The following is a 23,945-nucleotide window of genomic DNA, read 5'->3' as shown; positions in this document are numbered from 1 at the left end:
TGCCTTCTGCTCAGTCATGATCCCAGGGTCTCGGGATTGAGTCCCACATCGGGCTCCTTGCTCAGTGGAAAGCCTGCTTTTCCCTCTGCCTGCCGCTTCCCCCTGCTTGTGCTCTCTCTTGCTCTCTGACAAATAAATCTTTAAGAAAAATAAAAATTCTTCATTCTGCCTTCCCTTGATGTCCTGGAACCACTATTCTACTTTCTGTGACTATGAATTTGATTATTTCATGTTCCTACACTATTTGTCCTTTTGTTTCTGACTTATTTATTTAGCGTAATTTTTTTTTTTAAAGATTTTATTTATTCATTTGAGAGAGAGAGACAGCCAATGAGCAAGGGAACACAAGCAGGGGGAGTGGGAGAGAAAGAAGCAGGCTCCCAGCGGAAGAGCCCGACATGGGGCTCGATCCCAGAACTCCAGGATTACACCCTGAGCCGAAGGCAGACACTTAACGACTGAGCCACCCAGGCGCCCCTATTCAGTGTAATGTATTAAAGGTTCATTTATGCTGTAGCATACATCAGATTTTCATTCCTTTTTAATGCTAATGTTCCACTGCATGTGTACACATTTTGTTTATCCATTCATCCATCAAAGGACACCTGTGTTACTTCCACCTTTTGGCTATTATGAATAATGTTGCTTGAACACTGGTATAAAAATATCTATTTGGGTCCTTGCTTTCAATTGTTTTGCAGATCTAGCTAGAAGTGGAATTGCTGGACCATGTGGTAATTGTATGTTTAATTTTTTGAGGAACTAACATACTGTCTCCAACAGTGGTTGCACCATTTTACATTCCCACCAGCAATGCACGAGGGTTCCAGTTTCTCTACATCCTTATCAACACTCATTATTTTCCTTCCTTGATAACAGCCATTGTAATGGGCATGAAGTGATATCCGTTTGCATTTCCTTAATGATTAGTGATGTGGAGAATCTTTTGATACACTTATTGGCATTTTGTGTATCTTTTTTAGAGAAATTTCTCTTCGTGTTCTTTGCCCATTTTTTAATATGGTGGTTTGATTTTTGGTTGCTGAGTTATAGACCCTTTATTCTGGACACTAGACCCTTATAAACCATATAATTTGCAAATATTTTTCTCCTGTAGGTTGCCTTTTCATTCTGTGGACAGTGTCCTTTGATGTACAAATGTTTTTAATTTGGATGAAGTTCAGTTTATCTATTTTTTCTTTTGTTGTCTGTTTTTCAGGTGCCATATCCAAGAAATCATTGCCAAATCCAATGTCATGAAGCTTTTCCTCTATGTTTTCTTCTAAGTAAACCTACAGGAAAGGCTGAAGAATCAATTATAAATGGTGTAAGTTAGACGAAGGCTTGAAAAGCACATTAAATCAATATTCAAAATAAAGAACGTAGAGAAATTTATTGCCATTTCAAAGCATAACTCAGATGAATCCGACAAAAAAGATCATTAAGTTGGTATTAAAATGTTATTTGTCTTTAGAAGATTTCTCTTTTGATAGGCAATTTTACACCTAATATAGTGTAATTTGGTATAAACATATTTTGGATATTTTTAAAGGCTTATAAAAGGGTGTTTTATGATGGTCCATCATAAATAAACAATAATATATATTAATATAACTTAATGATGGATTGCATTTTGAGTTTATACAATGTTCCAGAAAGAGCCTACTTTCTCCATTATATTTTATATTAAATTGGATATTCCTGTTGTGTTGCATTTGTCAAAATGAGCTCAGTAAAATCTATTTATTTTATATATGTCAAGTTGCATCCATTCAAACTATGGAATTCCCCACACAAAACCAACATGAGAATATGTTTTGCTGAAACACTTGCTAATGTGGCTATAAAATACTTTTAATTTTCCTTACATATAGCATTTAGTTTTAAAATATAAGTCCCTTCACCCACAGTATTTCCATAAGCCGCCTTTGTAGTCCAAAGTAAATCACCAAAAAGGTAACAGATGCTTTCTCCACCCATCCCACTACCAGCTATTCTTCCTTTAGAGTAGGGGCCAGAAAAATTGTCCTGTAAAGGGCCAGATAGGATATTTTAAGTTTTGCAAGCCATACGAGCCCTGTTTTATCTATTCAATTCTGCTGTAGTACCAAAAAAACCCCAAAAAACCCAAACCCAACAACCACAGACAACAGTAAATGAATGGGTGTAGCAGCATATGACCCTCCCTGCATTAGACTGCCACAATTAAATCTGCTCATATTAAATATGGAGTAAGATATAACTTAGGGCCTAAAATAAAGGTAGATCTTTTCCTTTCAGAGTCCTTTACAAAAAGCATCATGTATGCCTGGAAAGAATCATCTACTTTCATTCTTTTCTTACCCTGAGGTATTTATTAAGAAAGGGTAATCTGTGGTCCAGTACATGAAACATTGTTGGGGATATATATTCTTTAAATAGAAAGTGACATTCTGCCATCATAAGAACTCCAGCTCCCAAATAATAACGACTCTCGGGTAAGAAGCAAGTGCCTGTAGCATGCCCCCAACATACTGAACGTTAAAGGACAATAAGTTCTCCCCGGCAGTGATTGCAGCAATTGAACGTTATATTTTCATATCTAGTGTAGGGATGAAATCGTCCAATGTTTTTCTTTGTAGCAAGTAAGGCAGTTGGTGAAGACTCAGAAAATGGCATATCGGGTGAGCTTTCTGTACAGGTAACTGGATCCAAGATGCGTAGAACCTAAGGAAAATAAGAAGTAATGTCGGATGTATGGCTTAGGGACGGTCCAAGCCCAGATAACTACCTATAAAGCCCCATAACGTCTGAATGATGAATTTGGTTAGAGAACTTATCCCTTTTCCAAAAAGCTCTAAATTTAACAATGATGTCTAGCTATTACATTACCTAGGTTACCTATTTTTCAAAAATGATGAAATTAATGTTCTTTTATGGATATTGGTGAAAAACATGAAAACACAGAAAAAAATATGGTTATATGAATTCTACCTTAAGTGATGTCAATTTTTATCCTTAACCAAAAAGCACCCACCGCCTCTCCTCTATCATCTTTCATTCAACTGCCTGGAATCAGGATTCTGCATTCTTCTAAGGAAATCCTATTTCAAAGTTTTTAATCATTTACTTGTAAAATCAATAGCTTTTCATCTGTCTAGTCCTAATGTATATGCCGTGTTTTATGCTAACAATCATGTTCTTGTTTCTTGGGTTTCATGGACAATATGCTCTCTTAATTCTTCTGCTCTGACTTGTCCTGCTGTTTCCCTTACTGACACCCACAACAGGAGGAACTGTTGGGTTGAAAAAAATTCTCCAATTAAGGGCAAAGATGACATGCTTGTTCAAAGCTCCTGTTTCTTAAGTTTATATTCTCCCAGCGATCATCACATGAGGAGAATGCGTTACGGTGCAAGTGAGGTAGGCGCTACGGTTGGAAAGGAGCTGTGAAAAACGGCAGGGGAAAGAACTCTGTTTTTAATGTAAGCCTATACCTTACTTACGTAAGGAGCTTTCAGATATGGTTGGAGAGGCCTGTTTCTCTCACTCTCATGTTGTCCAGCAGTGTGCTTTCCTTCTCAGTTACTACCATACCCAAAGAGCTACGGCTAATTTAAGAACGTCCTGACACTACTTAAGAGCTAGCATTCTATTTTAAGACCTCTATTTTTCAAATATATTGCTGTTTTTTCCACTGAATTTTTGGGATCTTTCTATTCTTGTAAAATTTGGTTGGGTGCTAGAGGACAAGCAAAGATGAAGGGCTTAAAGTTGCTTATAAATTTGGAAGGGAAAATAAGAAAAGTACTGAAATACTCTCTATATGCTATTACATTCCACGTCTGTAGAGAGAGAAACAAAATACCAAAGGAGTACAGCAGAAGGAGACGGAGATATCAGTACAAATAGATTTTAGCCTGGAGGTGATGGGGAAGGATTTTAAGCAGGGTACCTTTCAGAGAAATCATGCCATACACAGTTGGAAGATAGGGGAAGGGGCAGGCATTAAAAGCAGACAAGGGAAGAACAAATGAAGGGAGTTTACCGTAGTAATCTAGCTAAGAAATGATAACCTCGAAGCAATGAACCTTGGGGCTGAAAGGCTCAAGAGACCCTAAGAAAGCAGGACTGTCAGTAATGTTAACTAAGAGAATGTGGTGGATAAAGGATTGGGAAAAGGGGGTCTGGACCAAGCCCTGGGGATACCCAACATCGGACAGTAAAACAGAATGGTCAGAGAAAAGAGAAAAGCCAGGAGAGTGTGCAGTTATGGAGGCCAAGAAAAGGGAGTGTCTCAAGAACGGTGGGGCAGTCACACCGCGTGCTACTGGTAGCACTGAGGAGGCCGGGACAGTTCCCCACAAGGGGAACACAGCGGATAAAGACAACGAGCTTAGTTTTGGGTACCGATTCACTATGTAAATAGCTGAGTACCTACTATGTGTAAAGGACTACTTGCCAGACCTTGAGGAAACATAAGATACAGTCCTCACCCTTAAGGGGCTTACAGTTTGGGAGAGAGAAGGAGAATCAAAGAACTGCAATTTAACATGGCAAAGAGCTGCAACAGATAAATGTAAAACACACAGTGGAAGCCTGGGGAAAGGACCATCTAAGGTTGCCACTGAGATTCAGGGAGGGCTGATTCTTAAAGGTAGTGAGGTGCTGGGAGGGCGGTCTGGGCAGAAGTAAGTGCGTACAGAGGCTTGAGACACTCTGGCACGTCTGTGGAGTGAAAACTGGTTCACGCTGCTAGGATTTGAAGAGCTGGGGGTGGGGACACCTGGCTAATAACCTTGGGAAGAGGAGACGGAATAAAGATTTTTAAAAGCCTTCTATACAATATGAAAGAATTTGAGATTCCATAATGAGGGGGACTGGGATCTGTCTGAACAGGCGTACCAATACAAGTGGGATTGACTTTTTCCTTTTTTTTTGGACTAGCATTTTAAAAATAACTGGCAGCAGAGGATGGTCTGGAGGCAGGTAAAAAGCAAGGGGTATTGGTGTGGTGGCTACTGTAATAAGGCTGGAGGGTGGGCATGTGAACTTGGAAGAGGGGATAAATTAGAAGGAACCCATAGGATTTGTAGAATCAACAGGATTATGGGGATGAAGAAAATAAAAGAAAAATGATATCTACCATTTATTAAGAAATTACTGTCTATTGGAATCTGCTACGAGCTTTATATGGATTATTTTATGAAATCCTCAAAACATCTATATAGTGGTATAGTTCACTAAGATAGGGAGTAGAGGAGGGGCGCCTGGGTGGCGCAGTCGTTAAGCGTCTGCCTTCGGCTCAGGGCGTGATCCTGGCGTTCTGGGATTGAGCCCCACATCAGGCTCTTCTGCTGGGAGCCTGCTTCTTCCTCTCCCACTCCCCCTGCTTGTGTTCCCCCTCTCTCTGGCCGTCTCTCTCTGTCAAATAAATAAATAAAATCTTAAAAAAAAAAAAAAGGGAGTAGAGGAGAAGAAGTGGGTTCTTTTTCTTCTTTTTGAGGGGAGGGGAAATATAGATGTAAAAGCAAGGAGAAGAGAGGTGGTTCTGTTTTCAGCTGTTTGAGATGTGCCTATGGAGATGTCATACTGGATACGTCTCCTTAAACCAGAAACAAATGTCTCAGTTGAAAAAGTCCCAAGTGTAAAACTGTGGGACTAGGATAGTCCTTAGAGAATCTAGGAAGTCTGTTATGAGAGGAAAGGCTCAAGAGTGGGCCCAGGAGGATGCCTCACCCCCTGCCAAATTCTGAGAAAGAATGGCCAGAGAAGTAGGGAGGCGTTGGCAGGGTACAATGCTGCAGAAACCGAGGGAGTCTGAGAAGCATGGGGAGCAGATTCCTTTAACACTTAGAGGAGGAAAAAAGGTGATGAAGAAGAGTTCTGAGAGGGAGTATGAGAGGACCAAGAAAAAGTAAGGGGATATGGAAGAAGGAGTGCTGATACATACAATATGGTGATAAAGTATGTAAACATTCATGACCTTCATCCGAGCACGTTTTGAGAACAGGAGCTGGAAGGCTACTGGGTAAGCGACGGCAGGACCTGAGGAACGGATGGCACAGGAGTACATACAAGTGTGCACGGTTTGTCCAAGGTTCTCGCCTACAAAGGTGATAAGGCCTTATCAGAGAACTTACGATAGAGGAAGATTTTTCTTTTTTAGATGGAAGACACCTGGGCGTGTTTTAAGCCAAAGAAGAAAGAGCCGACAGACAGAAGGGATGACGGGGGAGGCCTGCTGAGCCTGGAAGGGAGCTGTGCTTTGGAGAGGAGGGACACCTCCTCCAGTGAGAGAAATGTATATAAGGCTGGTTGCCATACAGGTAGGCTTCTGGGTATCAAGTGGGACCTTGAAGAAATTGTCTGCCTCTGCCTTCTTTTTCTATGAACTAGGAACAAAGTCATTGCTGAATGTGAGGTCACAGTTTGAGAAGTACAGAAACAAAGAAGGCAAGCAGCTGAACTGACAATGGACTGAAGTTTTCAGGGTACCTGAGAGAAGGATGATAAGGGAAAAAGACACCTAAGAATGAAATCTAGGCAAGCTATGGCAGGAAAAGAAGCCAGGAGAGTGAGCTGATGAGACGAAGAAAAAAAATGTAGGGATGAAGGGAATAAAAATTATGTGATCACAGGGGTAATCAGAATAAAGAATTGGGGCTGGAAAAAAAGTTGAGAGCATAGATCATGGAGAGAGGTGTTGAGCTGATTTGAAAAGTGGAACAGTTCTGGTTAATGACAAGGCCTAAGACAGGGAGACACGAGTCAGATACTGAAATGTATGGAGGTGACCTTGGTTGTGCTGGTAGAACCGGGAGACCACAGTATTTGACAGCTCATCGGCATGAACCCTGAATTCATCCAGCGTTCTAGGTACCAGGGGTACACTATTTGATTCTGCAGCATTTGGCATATTCATATCTATATATGGGTATTAACAAATAAATTTCTGATGTCAGAATAATCTATTATCTACTCATGATTACTGAATTAAAAATCCTACACTAGTTTTCATATCCCAATGAACTCAAGTACAAGATCATCTATGATTCAGTAGCTAAGGACAGGCCCTTTCAAAACAACTACATTTGCTCCTTAAGGACAGAGTTAAAATGTGTCAGAAGTTAAAGCACAGAGGAGGAAATAATTTTCTCCAAAATCACAACCTCATTAGCATGAGAATCAGGTTTAGATCCCATAATTCCTAAATGCGAAGTACTTTGCATTATAAAATACCACCTTTCAGTAAGAGGACAGTCTTAGAAGTTCCACAGTCCACAAAAGAGAAACATGTTACCGTTTCAGCCATTTTTTCTGCTGGGGTGCTGCAGAATTCAACCGTCGACGGAATCTTTTTATGACTGTTAGCGCCAACATTTCCCAGAAGATGAGCATTTACTGCTTTTGCCAACTTGTGATTTGTTAATGCTAGTTCTGCTGTGGTGTGAGGCTGCGCACTAGGGTAGTAAGTCTGCTCTCTTCCCCACTGCAAGGACACCAGGAGCTCCTCCAATAATCTGCACAGAACACACAGGAACACTGAATATTAGTAAGAGGATAAAACATGAAAATCAAGAAAACCAAATAAATGAGAAACATTCTTCTGAACTCACACAGTATCTTTCTCCCATATCTTTTTCTCAGAGTTCAATAAATTGGGAATTCTGGTAAAATAAGACTACAGAAAGCATTTATTTATTTATCAGGTAACTATCTGGAAGTCATTCAACAAACAGTACTTCCGGCTGAGCCACCCAGGTGCTCCAAACAGTACTTTTTTAGTTCTCATATTTTAGTACATGTAAAATATACTAGTTTACTCATCTAGTAGCAATAGGACTATTGATCTGACTTGTGTATCTATTGAGTATTTGTTTTTTCATGAGTTACATTAATGGATTTTTGAATGATAAACCAACTTACAACTCCTAGGACAAAATGTACTTGGCCATGATGTGTATATTCTTTTTATATATTGTTAGGTTAGGACTTACAACCAACTTACAACTCCTAGGACAAAATGTACTTGGCCATGATGTGTATGTGTGTATATATATATATATATTCTTTTTATATATTGTTAGATTAGGACTTTTGCATCTATGTTCATTGGAAATACTGGTCTGTAGTTTTCTTGCAATATCTCTGGTCTCGGTATGAAGATAATGCTGCCTCATAAAGTCAGTTGGAAATTATTCCTTTCTTCTGTTTTCTAGAAGAGTTTGTGTAAATTTGGCTTTATTTCTTTCTTAGTTGTTTGGTCGTATCCTTCAGTAAATCCATTTATGCCTGGAGTTTTCTTTACTGGAAGGTTTTTAACTAAAAATTCAACCCCTTAATAGATTAGGGCTGTTCAGGCTATTTGTCTTGTGTACTCTTTGGTAGTTTTGTGTTTTTTAAGGACTCTGTCCATTTCATTTAAGTTGTTGTATTTACTGGCACAGAGTTGTTCATAATATCCCCTTATCATCTTTTTATGTCTATAGAATCTAGGTAATATACCCCCTTCCTCATTCCTGATTCTGGTAATGTGTTTTTTTTTTTTTTTTCCTGATCATACTGCCTAGAGGTTTCTTAAATTTATCTCTTCAAAGAACCAGCATTTGGCTTTCTATGTCATTTATTTCTGCTCTCATTCATACTATTTTCTTTCATCTGCTTAATTTGCTCTTTGCGTTTCTTAAAGAGGAAGCTTATATTACCGACAGGACCTTTTTTTTCTATAATGAGCATTTAAAGCTATAAATTTCCCTCTAAATACTGCTTTAGTTGCCTCCCAAGAAATTTGATATTTTGATAAATAGTTTACCCTTGAACAACATGCGTTTGAACTATGTGGGTCCACTTAAAGGCTGATTTTTTCCGAGAAATACCGTATAGTACTGTAGATGTATTTTCTCTTCCTTATGATTCTATTTTACTTTATTTTTTCCCTTCCTTATGATTTTAGTAACAATTTATTTTCTCTAGCTTACTTTATTGTTAGAGTGCAGTATATAATATACAGAACATATAAAATATCTGTTAATCAACTATTTATATTATTGGTAAGACTTCTGGTCAAGAGTAGGCTATAAGTAGCTACATTTTGGGGGGAGTCAAAAGTTATACAAGGATTTTCAACTGCATGGGGGGGTCAGCCTCTCCAACCCCTGTGTTGTTCAAGAGTCATCTGTATTATGTTTTCATTCTTATAATTTCCCCTGTGATTTCTTTGACTCTTACTGATTTGATTTGTAATAAATCAGTGATAGTCCTTGACTTATGGTGGTTCGATGAATGATTTTTTGACTAATGATGTTGTCAAAGTGATTAACATTTAATAAAAACTGTACTTTGAATTTTGAATTTTCATCTGTTTCTGGTCTAGCAATATTAGCAGTACCGTATTTCTCACGTTGCTGAGCAGTGGGAGCGAGCCATAGCTCCTAGCGAGCTCCATGATCACGAGGGCAAACATCCACTACAACAATTTTGTACCTGTACAACCATTCTGTTTTTCACTTTCAGTGCAGTGTTCAATTACTGAGATAGTCAACACTCCATGATAGAACAGGCTTGGTATTAGATGACTTTGCCCAAGTGCAGGCTAATATAAGTGTTCTGAATATGTTTAAGGTAGGCTAGGCTAAGCCATGATGTACAGGTTAGGTGTATTAAATTATTTTTTGATTTAAGATATTTTCAACTCCCGACGAGTTTATTGGGATGCAACCCCACTATAAGTCAAGGAAGATCTGTGTATAGAAGTACCAAGTACTTTTAAGGAAGAACATCTATTTGGATAGTTCTGGAGCATATGGACATGAAAATAAACTCTAACACTGTAGAACAGTCCTTAAAAAGATCTCCTTCCAAAGGAAAGATGGGTACACTTTTTGGCTTCTACCAAAAATCATACAAAACTGCTACAACTATAATCAAAAACTACTTGTAAACCCAGAGATTTCTTCTATTATAGCTATAATTAATTCTCTCTCAATTAAGAATGGAAGAAGCACCTAGTGTTATTTTTTTAGTCTTCTTCCCTCCCTGGGCATCTGTTTTAAAATGCTACTTGAAGCGTATGCTCAATAAAAGTTGTTAAATGTAGAAACGCTAAAGAAGTATCACAATAACAAAACCTGCAAGAGAAAGAAGAAGAGTTCAGACTGTGAACAAATACCGTACTTCTGGGTAGCTATCATTTCCTGACGAAACTGCTCCCGTTCACTCAGGAGATCTTGGATCGCACTCTGGGCATCGCGGTTTTGACGCTGCAAACCTGCTCTGGAATTGGTTAACTCATCTGCCATCACCCTGGAAAAGACGGAAATATCACATATAAATTCTCTGACAATGACACGCTGCAAAGAAGTTAATATACTAACTTCATTTTCAAAAGCTTACAAAGAAGACTGAACACAGTCAAGTTACTTTTCCGTTTTTAAATCTTCACTAAAACGCATTTAAAATGTTTATGATCTTAGAGCTCATTGAAGGGATTTAAAAAATATTTGTTTACAAAATGACAAAGAAAAAGTTATTTAACTTTCTTATAGAGGGACTTTTGGAATGTACCTCAGTCTTACTCTAGATTGGGCAAATTTTGAAAAAATTAACATTAATTAAATGTTTTTAAATACAGGAAATTTTAGAGGAAAAACAAAAAAGAGTTGCTTTCTTATCACTTAGTTACCTTCTTGTCCTTAGAAAAATATTAAATAATACAGAAAGGCTTATATAAAAAAGGGAAACTAAGTCTTTTCTCCTGCCCAGCATCCCCATCCTTCTTTTTTAACCAATAAAATAACCAATAAAGTTTCTTACATATTTCTCTAGAAAAAAAATTATGGATATGTCAACATAAAAGTATATGTTAAAAATAAATATATCCATTTTATTTACAAAAGAGGGATTATTTAATACAAAATTTTCTATGCCTTGTTTTTTTCATCTAATAATTTATCTTGTTTTTTTTTTTTTCATATTAGCACATACAGAGCTCTCTCTTTTTTTTTTTTAAAGATTTTATTTATTTATTTGACGGAAATAGAGACAGCCAGCGAGAGAGGGAACACAAGCAGGGGGAGTGGGAGAGGAAGAAGCAGGCTCCCAGTGGAGAAGCCTGATGTGGGGCTCGATCCCATAATGCCGGGATCACGCCCTGAGCCAAAGGCAGACGCTTAATGACTGCACCACCCAGGCGCCCCATCTCTCTCTCTCTCTTTTTTTTTTTTTAAAAAAAAACACCTTCATGTTTTCCTCTGATTGGACGTACCAAAATTTATATAACCAGTTCTCTATTAACAGAATTGAAGCAAAATTTTAAAGTATGCTTATTTAGCTGAAAATCTTAAAACTAAAATTAAAGTCTCGGACGATAGTGATTACTGACCAAAGATTAAATAAGTTAAAATATCTTTAAAGTTGAATTTAAGTTTTATTGCCCTCAGAATGTTACTGTTAGCACTGATAAGGATGTTGAGAAAGTTACATCGTGCAATAACCTGTATGACACATGCATGATTTGCCTCTTAACGTGTTCAGTGAGCATGAACTTTCATTCCAAGTCAATAAACAGTACATTCATTTCTCCACATCCATCCTATACAAGCATAATTAGAAAATAGTTAAGGACTTTAAAAGAGTAATTACTGGAAAGTATCACAGACATTAAGACATGAAGAAATACTGTCCTACAAATTATTCATCACAATCATTGATTCTTAACGTATAGCCTGGAAACGTGTGGTGTTGTGTAAGAAATCTCTAGATCACTGAATTTAAATCAAGAGTCACTAAACTATGTGCGAAACATGTGGCTAAGCAGTGGAAATACAAAGATGGATAACACCCAGGCCCTGTTCTCCAGTCAGAGCTGGAAGGAGGGGGATAAACAGACCCCAGACACAACATACAGCAGAGTTTCCCACTACCAGTGTATCCATGGGCCTAGGTGAGGGCTCTGGGGGTTTCACCTCTGTTGGAGCGTAGCCTCATGCAGTATACCACACAAATAATTTTGTTTTTTGTTTGTGCATGAACAGAAAAGGGCTGGGAAGCTCTCTTATATAGCTAATACAGTTAAAAGAGCTATGAGAACAGAGCACGGAAGAGAAACAATATTTGAGTTTTCCAGATAGAAGGTGGGGAAAAATAATTTGGTTTTTTTCTGATTTTATTTATTTTATTTATAAGAGGTCTGAGTTTAATTTTGTTTCTTAAACATTGTAGTAGGAGTGATTTCTACTACAGAAGAGTAACCTAGAATTCTGGAGTGAGGGAGAAGTTGATGATATCACAGAGGAAGGACAGTCCGTACATACTTATAAATATATGAAGTACTTTGACAGTCGGAGTCAGGAATTCTCACACTACCATTTACTTTCTTGGGTTATGGTAAAAAATCTGATAGAGGAAAAGCTAGGAAATGAAATATTGTTTAAAACAGAAAATACCTGCTTGCGAGGAATTTACTCCGCCATACGTCACACTGTATTGACATACGTTCTAGCTGTTCAGAAAGTTGAGCTGTGTTTTGACCTAGGGCTTCATTTTCTAAAATAAGCTGATTTTTCTCACGGGCTAGACGTTCAAAATGATACTGAAGATCATCCCCAACAGAAGCCACTAGCAACTTTTTTAACTCTCGATTGACCTAGAAGAAAACATGACCTTTACAACCAGCTTATTAAAGTACTGTCAGTGACTTTAATGTAGCCAAACGAAAAAAGAGAAACCGTGTTTCATGTATATGGAGCTCCATTACTTAAAGTGCATACCAAAAAGCAATATTAAATATTTAAGTTTCAAAATCTATATAAACCATCTGTCTCTATGTCTACATATTTATATCTACAGTCCATGTGATTATAAACTGAGCCTCTTCTAGTAAGAGTCCCAACAATTATCACAACAGTTACAAACTGCTTCCAGTCAGCACATGAAGGCCAAAAATTAGAAAACGAAACCAGAAAATTTTGCCAAAAATTATGACAGAATGTTTTAGTGTTTTTAAATCTTTTTCAGCATTTAAAAATTAATTTCTTTGTGCCACAGGATTTGATTTTTTATTTTTTTCATTTTTTTTAAGGAGAGAGAAAGAGAGAGTATGAGCAGGGAGGGGCAGAGGGAGAAGGAAAGAGAGAATCTTGAGGAGGCTCCACAGCCAGGGTGGAGCCCAACGTGGGGCTCAATCCCATGGCCCTGAGATCACGACCTGCGCCCAAATCAAGAGTCCCACGCTGAACTGACTGAGCCACCCCCACACCCCTGTGCCATAGGTTTTCAAGAATTTAAGCAAAGGAAGCAATTTAGGATATCTACAAGCATGTCTTTTACTTTATCTAAAATGTGAATAATAAAAACATAAATGTTCAATAATAGGTACTGATATATGGTGCAGCAATGGAAGAACACTGTTGGTATGAAAAATGATATTGTAATAGAATATTCTGTGACATAGGAAAATATTAAAAAAGGTAAAAATGAACTCAATGTGTATAATTATTCATTTATAGCTAGATGGTATAATTATAGTTGGTACTATTTTCATTTTTTGTATTTTCTAAAATATTTACAAATAAATATGTATTATTTCTGTAATTAGAAATTATTTAAAAATATTAAAGATATATTTGGATAAGAACCACTAACTACAGTGTCACTTATAAAGACTAACATCTAGCAAAAAGATGAAGGGTCTAAGAGAGAAACAAAAGATGAGTAAGGCAATGTTTACTAACATGTAAAGATGAAAGAAACACAACTAAGCACTATAGATCATTTTCCATTTACAATGAAGATACCAATGCTTACCCACCATTCCCTTTATCCCAAGTATTATGTACACGTAAGCAAATATACTTGGAACTTATGGAATTGTTAACTAGTCAACTTCAAAGTCTAACTTGCTCAGTCCTTGGTCCGGAATTTTATAACTATGACTTCCTTTACAGCTTATAGGTGGTCTTGTCCAAAGCACCTCACACTTCCATCTTCAACTTTAGAGGATAAGTTCCCAACATATACTAGTTCTACCAGAGAAAGAGAAATTTAAGAGGAAACTTTTTAGAGAAATGACAAGTCAAAATAAATGACATTCCAAGAGGAAATACAGTTTTCTAACACGCAGTCTTTGAAGGTCCACATGTAAAGAGCAGTGCTCATTAAAGCTATTTGTTCTTACCTCTGTCTGTACTCTGAGCTGGTTTGAAAGACCTTCCTTGTCCTGTAGTAACCTTCTTTCAGAGTTCTTGAGCTTTTCCAATATATTCTTTACCTCTGATAGTTCCTTTCTGGGTTCTACAATTCCCTCTGACTGCCCAAGGAATTCTCCTCTGTGATGTCCCAGAGACTTCACCTTTGCATTCTTGTTGGGGACATCATGGGTTATAGCAGCTTTGGGAACTAATATTCTTACGGCTTCAACTTCCACTGCTTTTTCAGTAAGAATCTTCCCGAGCTGAAGAACTCCTGGGCTTTCGCCTGGAACGGCTTTCTTCCGTGGATTCTGAAGGATGTGATGCTTTATGGGTTGGATCCCAGACGTAACTTCGACAGATTTAGGCGGCTCCTCAGTTTCCATTCCATCTCCTGCTCCTCGGACTGGGGCTGTAGTAAGGGTGACTATGAAAGAGAAAACAAAACATAAGCTATTTGCTAAAAAGAAATGCCAAGGAAAATGCCAAGACATACTTTATCCTACATTCAAAATTACTGGCACTAAAAAGAATACAAAAGATTTAAAGTTAATTTTCAAACCAATCAGGTGTCAATTTAACATGAAAGAAGTCTTAGAGGTTCGAACTTTCCTTAAGCAAATGGTTTCTCTCTTGGTAGAAAATGCAAGAGATGTGGAATCAGGGTATTTGGTTCTGACTTCTACTTCCTAGTATGACCCTGGGTAAACAAGTGAACCCTCTACAAACCTCTAATTCATATTCTGCGAAGTGGAGATAGTAACAACCGTGCTCCACGGTTGTGGTAAGAAAGGATGGAGTAAGATCGAGCACGTGGCATGCTGGCGTGTGCCTTCCTAAGGGAAGCCTCTCTCTAACCTTTCCAGGTTAGGCTGGATTCCCTGTTCATGTGCACCTGAGGACAGACTCTGCATTTCTCCTTTTTTCTATCAAAATGGTAAACGGACTTTCTTCCCCCCAGTGTAACTAGTTATACAATGTCTGTGCCTTCCTCTAGGACTAAGTTCCATGAGGGTAGGGATGAGTAATGTGCCTTGCAGCCAGCACTGTGTAGCTGGGGGAAGGGGCACAGGACGAGCATATATCAGTGGTTATGGTGATGACCTCTGAGTAGTCTCAGGCAGCAAATATGCCGCTTGGTGCCTACTATTGACCCGACATTGTTTGAGGTAGTGGGGACTTTGATGTTCAAGAAATTACTATCTAATTTAGGAGACAGGACATACATATAAAAAGATAACATGTATTAGAGGGTAATAGATAATAAGAGTGCAATATGTGTTATAAAATTTCTACCAGAATTTTATTTCTACAGAAATGTTAACTAAGAACAATCATGGACCAATCTTTAGTGAATTCATTTCTATTATATTTTTATATTTATACTGTCTAAGGCAAAGACAGGAAACAGAATTCCTAGTTAAAAAGAAAAAAAAGCCAAAGTATGACCTTAGCCTCAATTTCTATTAGATATCAGTACTATGTTCTGATCAATTAAATATTAATTTTTAATTATTAATTAAATACTAATCATGTTTCACTGTAACCCATGAAGTCAGGAGAACAATTTGGTAAGAGCCATAATAAGGTCTTATTAAAACTAAACCTTTCTTAGGAATTTCTGAAGTACAAATCCATATTAAAAAAAGAGACCACATAACATATAAATATTCTATCAAGCAAAGACTGTTGTCACCTTGATTCCTGAACTCTTGTCCTAGAAACGGAATTCTCCAGCAAAGAACCACGGGAAATGGTAAGTTTGCCCAGGATGATGTGGGTTTTTTTTCTTTTTTTAAACACTGTGAAAAAATTACCTATAAAGATCTTTTCTAGCAAGGGAAATACCTAACAAGAAAACCTTCCTGGGATTCATTTATTAGTTTCCTATTTTTTAATGAGCTTACTTTTCTTCTTTCTCACAAACTTTGTTTTTCAGATGCAGAAACTGCAGAGCAGAACAGATTATCTTCACACAGACACACGTGTCCTCTGGTTTTTAACATTACATTATTAAAAGATATTAAGAAGAAAAAATTACCTATCTTCTCATCACTCTAAAATAACTTTTCATTACTTCAAGTTTCTTCATTATTTTTATATGTTTGTAATTATAATTAACTTTAGAAGCTTAATCTATTTTTCTATTTTGCTGTATTCTTCATATTTTTCATTTTATGACTACATTATTTCTTCAGGTTATATAACATTATTTACTTTATTATTCTGTTGTTGGATATTTATGCTTTTCCTAATTTTTCACTATAATAATGCTTCAGTGAATACTTTTATGCCTACAGATTTTTCTCAATTTCTGGATTATTTCTTTTGAATAAATTCTCAAGAATGGAATTAATGTGCCAGGTGAAGATCTGTATCGTCAAACGGCCTCATGAAACAACTCTCGCGATGTATCAGTAGATCCATGACTTAAGTTCTTATTTAGTTTTAAACTTTTTGTATGTTCAACACAGATGATTTAATACAATAATTAAAAGTACAAATACGTGTAAAGTGTTTAGAATGGTGTTTGGCACAGTAAGCACTAACCAAATGTTAGCTTCTACTGCTATTGTAATTATTCTTTAAAAAACCCTAATAAACTTTGGATCTTGATTAAAGGGAGAAAGCTTAAGTTATGTCATCAAATATAATGCTTTTATTTTCTTACGCTCAAGTCTTCCAAAAGTACATCACTAGCCTTTAGAACTATTTTTTCATTTAACAGATTTCTGGGGGGGCAGTTTTTCCTACGTATGTAGCAGTGTACTGGGAATCTTGAGTTATGTTAGAGAGGAGGTGGAAAGCCATTTGGTGTATAATGATGCTATTTTACAAAAACATTTTCCATTAGAATACAATATTTTGTCATTTCCATATTGAATGTTAACTTGGGCCTTAGGACTAACTCCACCTTCAAAAAGACGAGCAAAGGAATTACTTCGGAAAGTGGAATAAAGAGTTTGGTATTTCAGGTCATGCCGTAGCCTGTTAGCACTTAGGAGGACATCTTCCACTGAGCTGTTTCAAGAATGAAGGCCTGCTCCCATGTTCTTAAAATCTGCTTTTAAAAAGTTCTAACTCTATCTAAAGCAAATTTAATTCTGTCACTAAGACACTGTCATTTAAGAAGTCATGCTGAATCATGAATTAACTATAGATTAATTGAAAAACCACTCAGGTCCACTGAAGCTGAAGAAATAAGAAGCAGGTGTGACACTCTGCGGTGATTAAACAGGATTTTTAGGCAAGTCACAACATTTTTGAATTGGAATTTTAGGTAATGGAGATTCAAGAACAAATCACAAAATAGTTACCGCTAAATCTAAAAGGCAAAGGAACATTAATGGGTATTTAAAAGAAATCTCTTTTCAAACGACATACATCCTAAAATGCCAGTGAAGAAATTCTATCAACGTGGTTCAGCCTCAATTTACTCTTCACTTTATGTCAACAGTTGTACTTACTGAAGCATTTCTGAGCTCGAGAACTGTACAACACCTGCCATGGCAGCTGTAACAACTCTGCGGTAACTACGCTTCTAGCTCATGTGCACAGGCAAGGAGGCGAGTGGGCGTCGGGGCTTTCCATTTTCTCACCCGGTAACTTGCTTTTCATCATTGTTTTCCCTTATGACACACACAGAAACCTCTATTACATATGCACTAAGCACAATCCAGGGCACATTCATGAGCAGTCACCGTCTCTCAGGTGGGAAGGCAAGATCCCTGGTTCCGGCTCCACTATTAGGAGTGATGTGTAAGTAAAGCAAAACACCAAGCCCCGCTCCCCACTCTTGGAAGGGAACCAACAGGACGATTCTTCAATTATTCATCAACATTACTTCTACTTGTGACCAGTTATCAAAGAATGAAAGTGTATCTCAAGTTTATGGCTCATTCTTACTGCCTTCCCCAAAGATTACTGAAATGCAGGGGAAGAACAAATAATATTCTATAACAGGAGTTGACAAACTTTTTCCATAAAGGGCCAGATAAATATTTTAGGTTCTGTGGACCATGAGGCAAAATGGAGGATATGAGATAGGTACTTATACAAAGAAGAAAAAAACCTCATTTTCAAAGATGAAACTCAAACTATAATAAGAAATGAGTAAAGTTTTCTTTTTCTTTGTAATATAGGTGTAATAATGAGCAGCATAGAATTCTTTTTAATTTGGGATAACCCCTGGCTTAAGTGGGATTCAAAGTTAGTGTTCCCCATCATCAAACGGATTTGAGGCTGAGGGCCATAGCTTGCCAACCCTGGCTCTAGGGCACTGAGGCAAAAAGAATAGGATTGTATAGACTGTCATTAAAGAAACTGTTGTCCTTTTTTCATAAAAGTGTAAATCTAAGAAGACAGATACTCTAAGTCCATAGGATGGTGCAGTAGGAAGAACATATGACTCTGGGTCAAAATACCCTAGGTCCTATTTGCTACACATTGTGTGACTCTGGGCAGACCACTTACCCCTGCTCTCCTCTCATCCCTCAGTGCTTTCAGAATAATGCAAATATCAGAGTGTTTGAGAATAATTTGTTTTTCTCACAGACTGGACTGTTGGGAGCTCCACAGGGCAGGGTCTGCCTCCCAATCTTTGTATTGTGAGCTTAATGAGATGGTGCTTGGCACAGAAAAGATGAGTAAGTGCTTTCTGAAGTTCGTCAATGTTAATACGCTACTGAGAAGACTTCATTTTAACATCCACTAACTCATTCAAAAACTGCTTACCTTTTTTCCCCTCTATACCCAAGCATTAATTCCTAACTCAGTTATAGTCAGACGAACTTTCCAGAATATATGCAGATTCAGCTATCAAACAGTTAAACAATTTAGGAATTGTCACTCAGTAATTTTAAATCATTATTTATTTATTTATTTATTTATTTATTTACTTATTTATTTGAGATAGTAAGAGAGAGAGCACAAGCCACGGGGCAGAGGGAGAGGGAGAAGCAGGCTCCCCATGGAGCAGGGAGTCCGATGCGGGGCTCGATCCCAGGACCCTGAGATCATGACCTGAGCTGAAGGCAGACACTTAACTGACTGAGCCACCCAGGCGCCTCAAAATCAATATTCCTTTAAATGTCATCAATATCATTTAATCAGGTTTAGTTACTATTAAATTAGAAAAATGTTATGGACAGTGGACTTAAGAGTAGGCCCCCGTTCACTGACATGGAATCTAAACAGTCAGTTTGTCACAGGCTCCATGAATAAAGAGCTCCCTGGTCAAGAAAGTGGGGGGCGAGGCTGAGCCTTACATCTCTCTGCCCTTCACAGTGCACATTAGTACGCTAAAGGCTCTGGGAGGGCCTGTAGAATAGTCCCTTCTTTAATCCAGACTTTCCCAAATTTACCTGCCCAGGGATTTCTTCTTCACCTAATACCTGTTATTGCACAGAATGAGTGTTAAAGTTAGGCTATTTTATGGAATTCTAAATATTTAAAAGTCTCAGAGTTTCCTTCTTGGTTTACTTTCACTGAACAGTCTGACTTTAATACCTGTAATTTTAATCTTGCTCTCAAGAAAGTTTTGGATTCAAATTCCAATTTTTGAGTTGTTTCTCTTTATTGCATGTCTCCCATTCAAAGGAAGCCCTAGCAGCAACTGTGTATCCCTCTCATGAGGTCAGTTTTGCTCAAGTGTCCACTGAGAGGAAGTTCTGTTGCTATAAACCAATGTTGCTTTTCTTGTGAGGCAGTTGTAGGAAAGGCAGGCAACGACAAATGTCAGTCGTGATAAGTGTACCTATTTTTAGGCCATGCAATACAAGGAACTTTTGTTCATAACGACGGTTAACATTATATTAAGTAGGAAGAGGAGTAACGGCTGAACTATGTACCTTACTGTAACATTAAGATCAAATGAAATAATGTATGTGAAAGTGCTTTATAACTCTAATCCTCATTACAAACAGGTAATAACAAATAAAAAACAATTTCCTTTCACAGAGGCCTTGCAATAACTAACTTGTAATCACTAATGATAATATTGTATTTAGGTTTTGTTTTTTGCCCAGCACCATGATCATGACGTTCACCTTAGTTACCATTTAATTGCTCTATTTCTCATTAATCCCCAGTTTATTACTTTCATTACGCTCTCTGGTTTGCTTATTTGAATACTATAAAAGCTTTCTGGTGACTCTGAAATGCTGTTCACGCCTGAATAAATTAAATTAAATATTTATTGGCATGATCTTCTTTTCCTTGCTTCCTAAACAGATTTAAATCCACCCCCCCCATTTTAAAAGATTTATTCATTTGAGAGCAAGCGAGTGAGCTCAAGCAGGGGGAGAGGGGCAGACAGAGGGAGAAGTAGACACTCCCCTAAGTAGGGAGCCCACGCAGGGCTCCATCTGCTCCATCCCAGGACCCTGGGATCGTGACCCTAGCTGAAGGCAGACGCTTAATGGACTAAGCCACCCAGGTGCCCCAATTTAAATGCCTTTTAAAAAGTTTGCTGTTGGAGGTATATTTGTTGCAAAGCTAGCTTCTGGAAAGTAGTTTCCCATCTCTCACTGATAGCCCCAACCTCTGGAACTCAATCCGCCCAAGTCAGGAGGCCCTCACTTTAGGACATGCTAATACCGTTACCAATGCCTATATGAACATGGTCAGTAGGCTATAAGGGTCTGAATCACAAGGGAAGAGATTTGGGCTGTAGATAGATTTGGAAGTTATTCTTACAGATCATTACTGAAGCCCTGAGAGCAGAAGAGTAAGAGGGCTGAAACATGTTAATTTTTAAAAGATAAACCAGAAGAAGAGGAGGATGAAAAAGAAACAGAGAAAATGTTGCTAGAGCAGTGGTGTCCAGTAGAACTTTCTGCAGTGATGGAAATGTTTTATAGCTGCATTTTCTAATGCAATAGCTACTCAGCCACATGTGGCTAATGAGTACTTGAAATGTGGCTGCGGTGACTGAGGAACTGAATTTTTAATTCTTAAAAATATTCACTTAAACTGAAATAGCTACATGTGGCTACTGCATTGGACAGTGAAGGGATGAAAACAAGAGCGGTATCATGGAAATCAAGGAAATAGAGTATTTCAAAAGGTGGGAATGATCCATATATGAAATGTTAGAGAAAGGACAAGCAAAGCAGGATTAAAAAGTAAGTACTGTAGTTAGCAAGTGTTATGAGCTGAATTGTGTTCCCCCTCCACAAATATTCATACGTTAAAGTTCTAACCATCCATACCGCAGAATGTGACTTTATTTGGAAACAGGGTCATTACAGATGTAATTAGTTAGGATGAGATTATACTGGAGTAGGGTGGGCCCCTAATTCAATAGATTGATGTCCTTATAAAAAAGGAAGAATTTGGACACAGAGACACAAACACAGGAAGAATGCCATGTAAACATAAAGGCAGAGATCAGGGTGATGCATCTACATGCCAAGGAATACCAAAAACTGGGGTGCCTGGATGGCTTGGTCAAACATCTGCCGTAGGCTCACAGCATGATCCTGGAGTCCCAGGATCGGGATCCTGCCCCATGTCAGGCTCCCTGCTCAGCTGGGAGTCTGCTTCTCCCTCTCCCTCTGCTCCGCACCCTCTCCCCCACTGCCATGCTCACGTGCTCTGTGTCTCTCCTGAATAAATAAATAAATAAAATCTTAAAAAAAGAAAAAAGAAAAAAAAAAAAACAGGAATACCAAAAACTGCCAGGAAACCACCAGAAACTAGGAGAGAGGGCTAGAACAGATCCTTCCCTAGTGCTTTCAGAAGGAACATGGCCCTGCCAGCACCTTGATATTGGACTTCTAGCCTCCAGAACGGTGAGGCAATAAATTTCAGTTGTTTAAGCTACTCGGTTTGTGGTGGTTTGTTATAGCAAGCCCAAGCAAAACAACACCAAAAAGAAGTCTTTTAGACCTCCTAGTTGCTTAAATCTTTAAAAAATATATCTAATTGTTTATTGAAACAGTATCTATTCTAGTGGATAGAAAACATAGCTGCGAAACTTTGCTTTTATACTAAATGTTTAACAGTAATTTAATAGTAGTAATGAATACTATCCAATGACGTTAATATTCCGGTGTATATGTGCGTGCTGTAATGTAAACACTGCATTACAAAACAAGCATGAAGAAATCTGAAACACAAATGGTTCCCAAGAGCTCTATGAGTTACTTGGCTCAAACATGCCTTCATCCTACGGTCATAATTTGCATGTTTTAAAAACAATTATCATGAAAAGAAGAACACTTACCTTTGGTTTCTAAACTTTCAAGAGTCGTCATTTTTTTAATCAATGAAAATGCCCCTCAAAACTTCTACAGAAAAACCTAAAAATGGATAAAAGGAAAGAATTAAAACAATACCATATAAAGACATTCACTAAGTCCCTGTAACTCAGATGTTATATTCTACTTGTTTTTGCATTTAGTACACAAGCATTTCAAAATGCAATTTCACAGGTGATACTGTTATGCCTAACAAATTTCTCAAAAAATTACTGGTGGTTTACTTTCAAATTTGTTTCACTGTTTCACCAAGTACACTCTATCAGATATGTGTCCTGAATTTTGGTTAAGAAACTGTAGAGAAGTTACCTTAGGGGCTTTTATATCACTGATAAGACAACAGGAATTTAAAAGGAACTAAAGTAATTACTTTCTTAGGGGACATTAGTGATACTAATGTTTGATACGAATTTGCTCACTATATGTGTCAGAGAGGAGCTTCCGTTTATATGTTTAAACATATGACAAAAATACTCATGGTTACTTAATTTGCACTTTCTTGGGAATAAAAATTAAAATGGCATAACATATGCTTTCAGAAATGTATGCATGGCCTTGCAGTAAAGACTAAGATTCGCTGTCTTATGAGTGTTCTCTTATGAGAACACGGGAAGGTGGTGCTAGTGCAGTGATACGAAAATGAAGAATTGTACATTAGATGACGACTGGTTTCACCATAAAGGGGACTCGATCGAACTCGGCACAGGGTCTTCCATGACTACCCTCCTTCTACTCTGAAAACAGGTATCCAGAGACCCTGTCGCAAGAGCAGAGAGCCCTGCCACGGCGCTCGGACTCTGTGCAGCGCACGGCACACGCACAGCGAGGGTCTCCCGCAAGTACCCATCCCAGGCAGGGGAGGGTGTGGAGTGGGTAACAGCGTGGAAACGACAAGCCTGTCAACCTCTGCCGTCCCAGGGAGCCGAACCCGAAGTTCCGTCCGTGTCTGAACAAGCTATCCCAGAACAAAAGGCAACCTTCCCGTAAATCCAAAGCGTCTCAACGCCAAACTCCAACCCAGACCTCCGTCCCTTTCCAACACCCTCCTCGGTTACACAAGCCGGTTCTTGGACTTACCGCCCAGGCTCCTCACTCTTCGGATTTCAGGGGGCTTCACGTTACAGACTGTTGGGCTCCGCGTCCCGGGGTTAACTTCGCCCACTCCTCTTCATGACCGAGCCGACCCGCCCAGGCCTTCCTGACATCCAGCTGCTCGCTCACTATTAATCACATCCTGTTCTCAGGGTTTCGTTTCCGGAATAATTTTCCCAAAGAGAAAGGTAAATACACTTTGTGGTGTCTTAAAACTCGAGGAACACAGCACGTACGGTATAAGGCTTCGTTAAGTGAAAAAGGATAGATGTCAACTTAAAAATAAAACATAGACTATTTGGCGCTCTAGCCGCCTATGCACTTAACTTCCGGGTCACCTATCAACCAAACCTAAGTGATGATGCTGGAAAGAGGTAGGCAGTGTTCTGCCGCCCCAAGAGTCGCCATGGAGGGGCGGGTCTGT

At 38.3% G+C, this 23,945-nt stretch overlaps 1 protein-coding gene across 1 annotated transcript; it reads right to left on the bottom strand.

Moving 5' to 3' along the window:
* Nucleotides 1-1,367: 1,367 nt before the first annotated feature.
* BLZF1 (basic leucine zipper nuclear factor 1) lies at nucleotides 1,368-23,895 on the bottom strand. Its single transcript, XM_008695856.2, has 7 exons — nucleotides 23,507-23,895; nucleotides 22,396-22,471; nucleotides 14,156-14,595; nucleotides 12,426-12,625; nucleotides 10,156-10,284; nucleotides 7,283-7,502; nucleotides 1,368-2,706 (listed from the first exon to the last, which is right to left on the bottom strand). The coding sequence occupies exons 2-7, from the start codon at nucleotides 22,424-22,426 to the stop codon at nucleotides 2,521-2,523; spliced, it is 1,206 nt and encodes a 401-aa protein (XP_008694078.1). The 5' UTR covers nucleotides 22,427-22,471; nucleotides 23,507-23,895; the 3' UTR covers nucleotides 1,368-2,520.
* Between the last annotated feature and the right edge of the window lie 50 nt (nucleotides 23,896-23,945).

Source organism: Ursus maritimus, unplaced genomic scaffold, assembly GCF_017311325.1.
Source record: "Ursus maritimus isolate PB19 unplaced genomic scaffold, ASM1731132v1 scaffold_2, whole genome shotgun sequence".
NCBI classification, from domain to species: Eukaryota; Metazoa; Chordata; class Mammalia; order Carnivora; family Ursidae; genus Ursus; species Ursus maritimus.
Note: the sequence above shows the minus strand (reverse complement) of the source record. Positions and strands in the feature narration are given on the sequence as shown.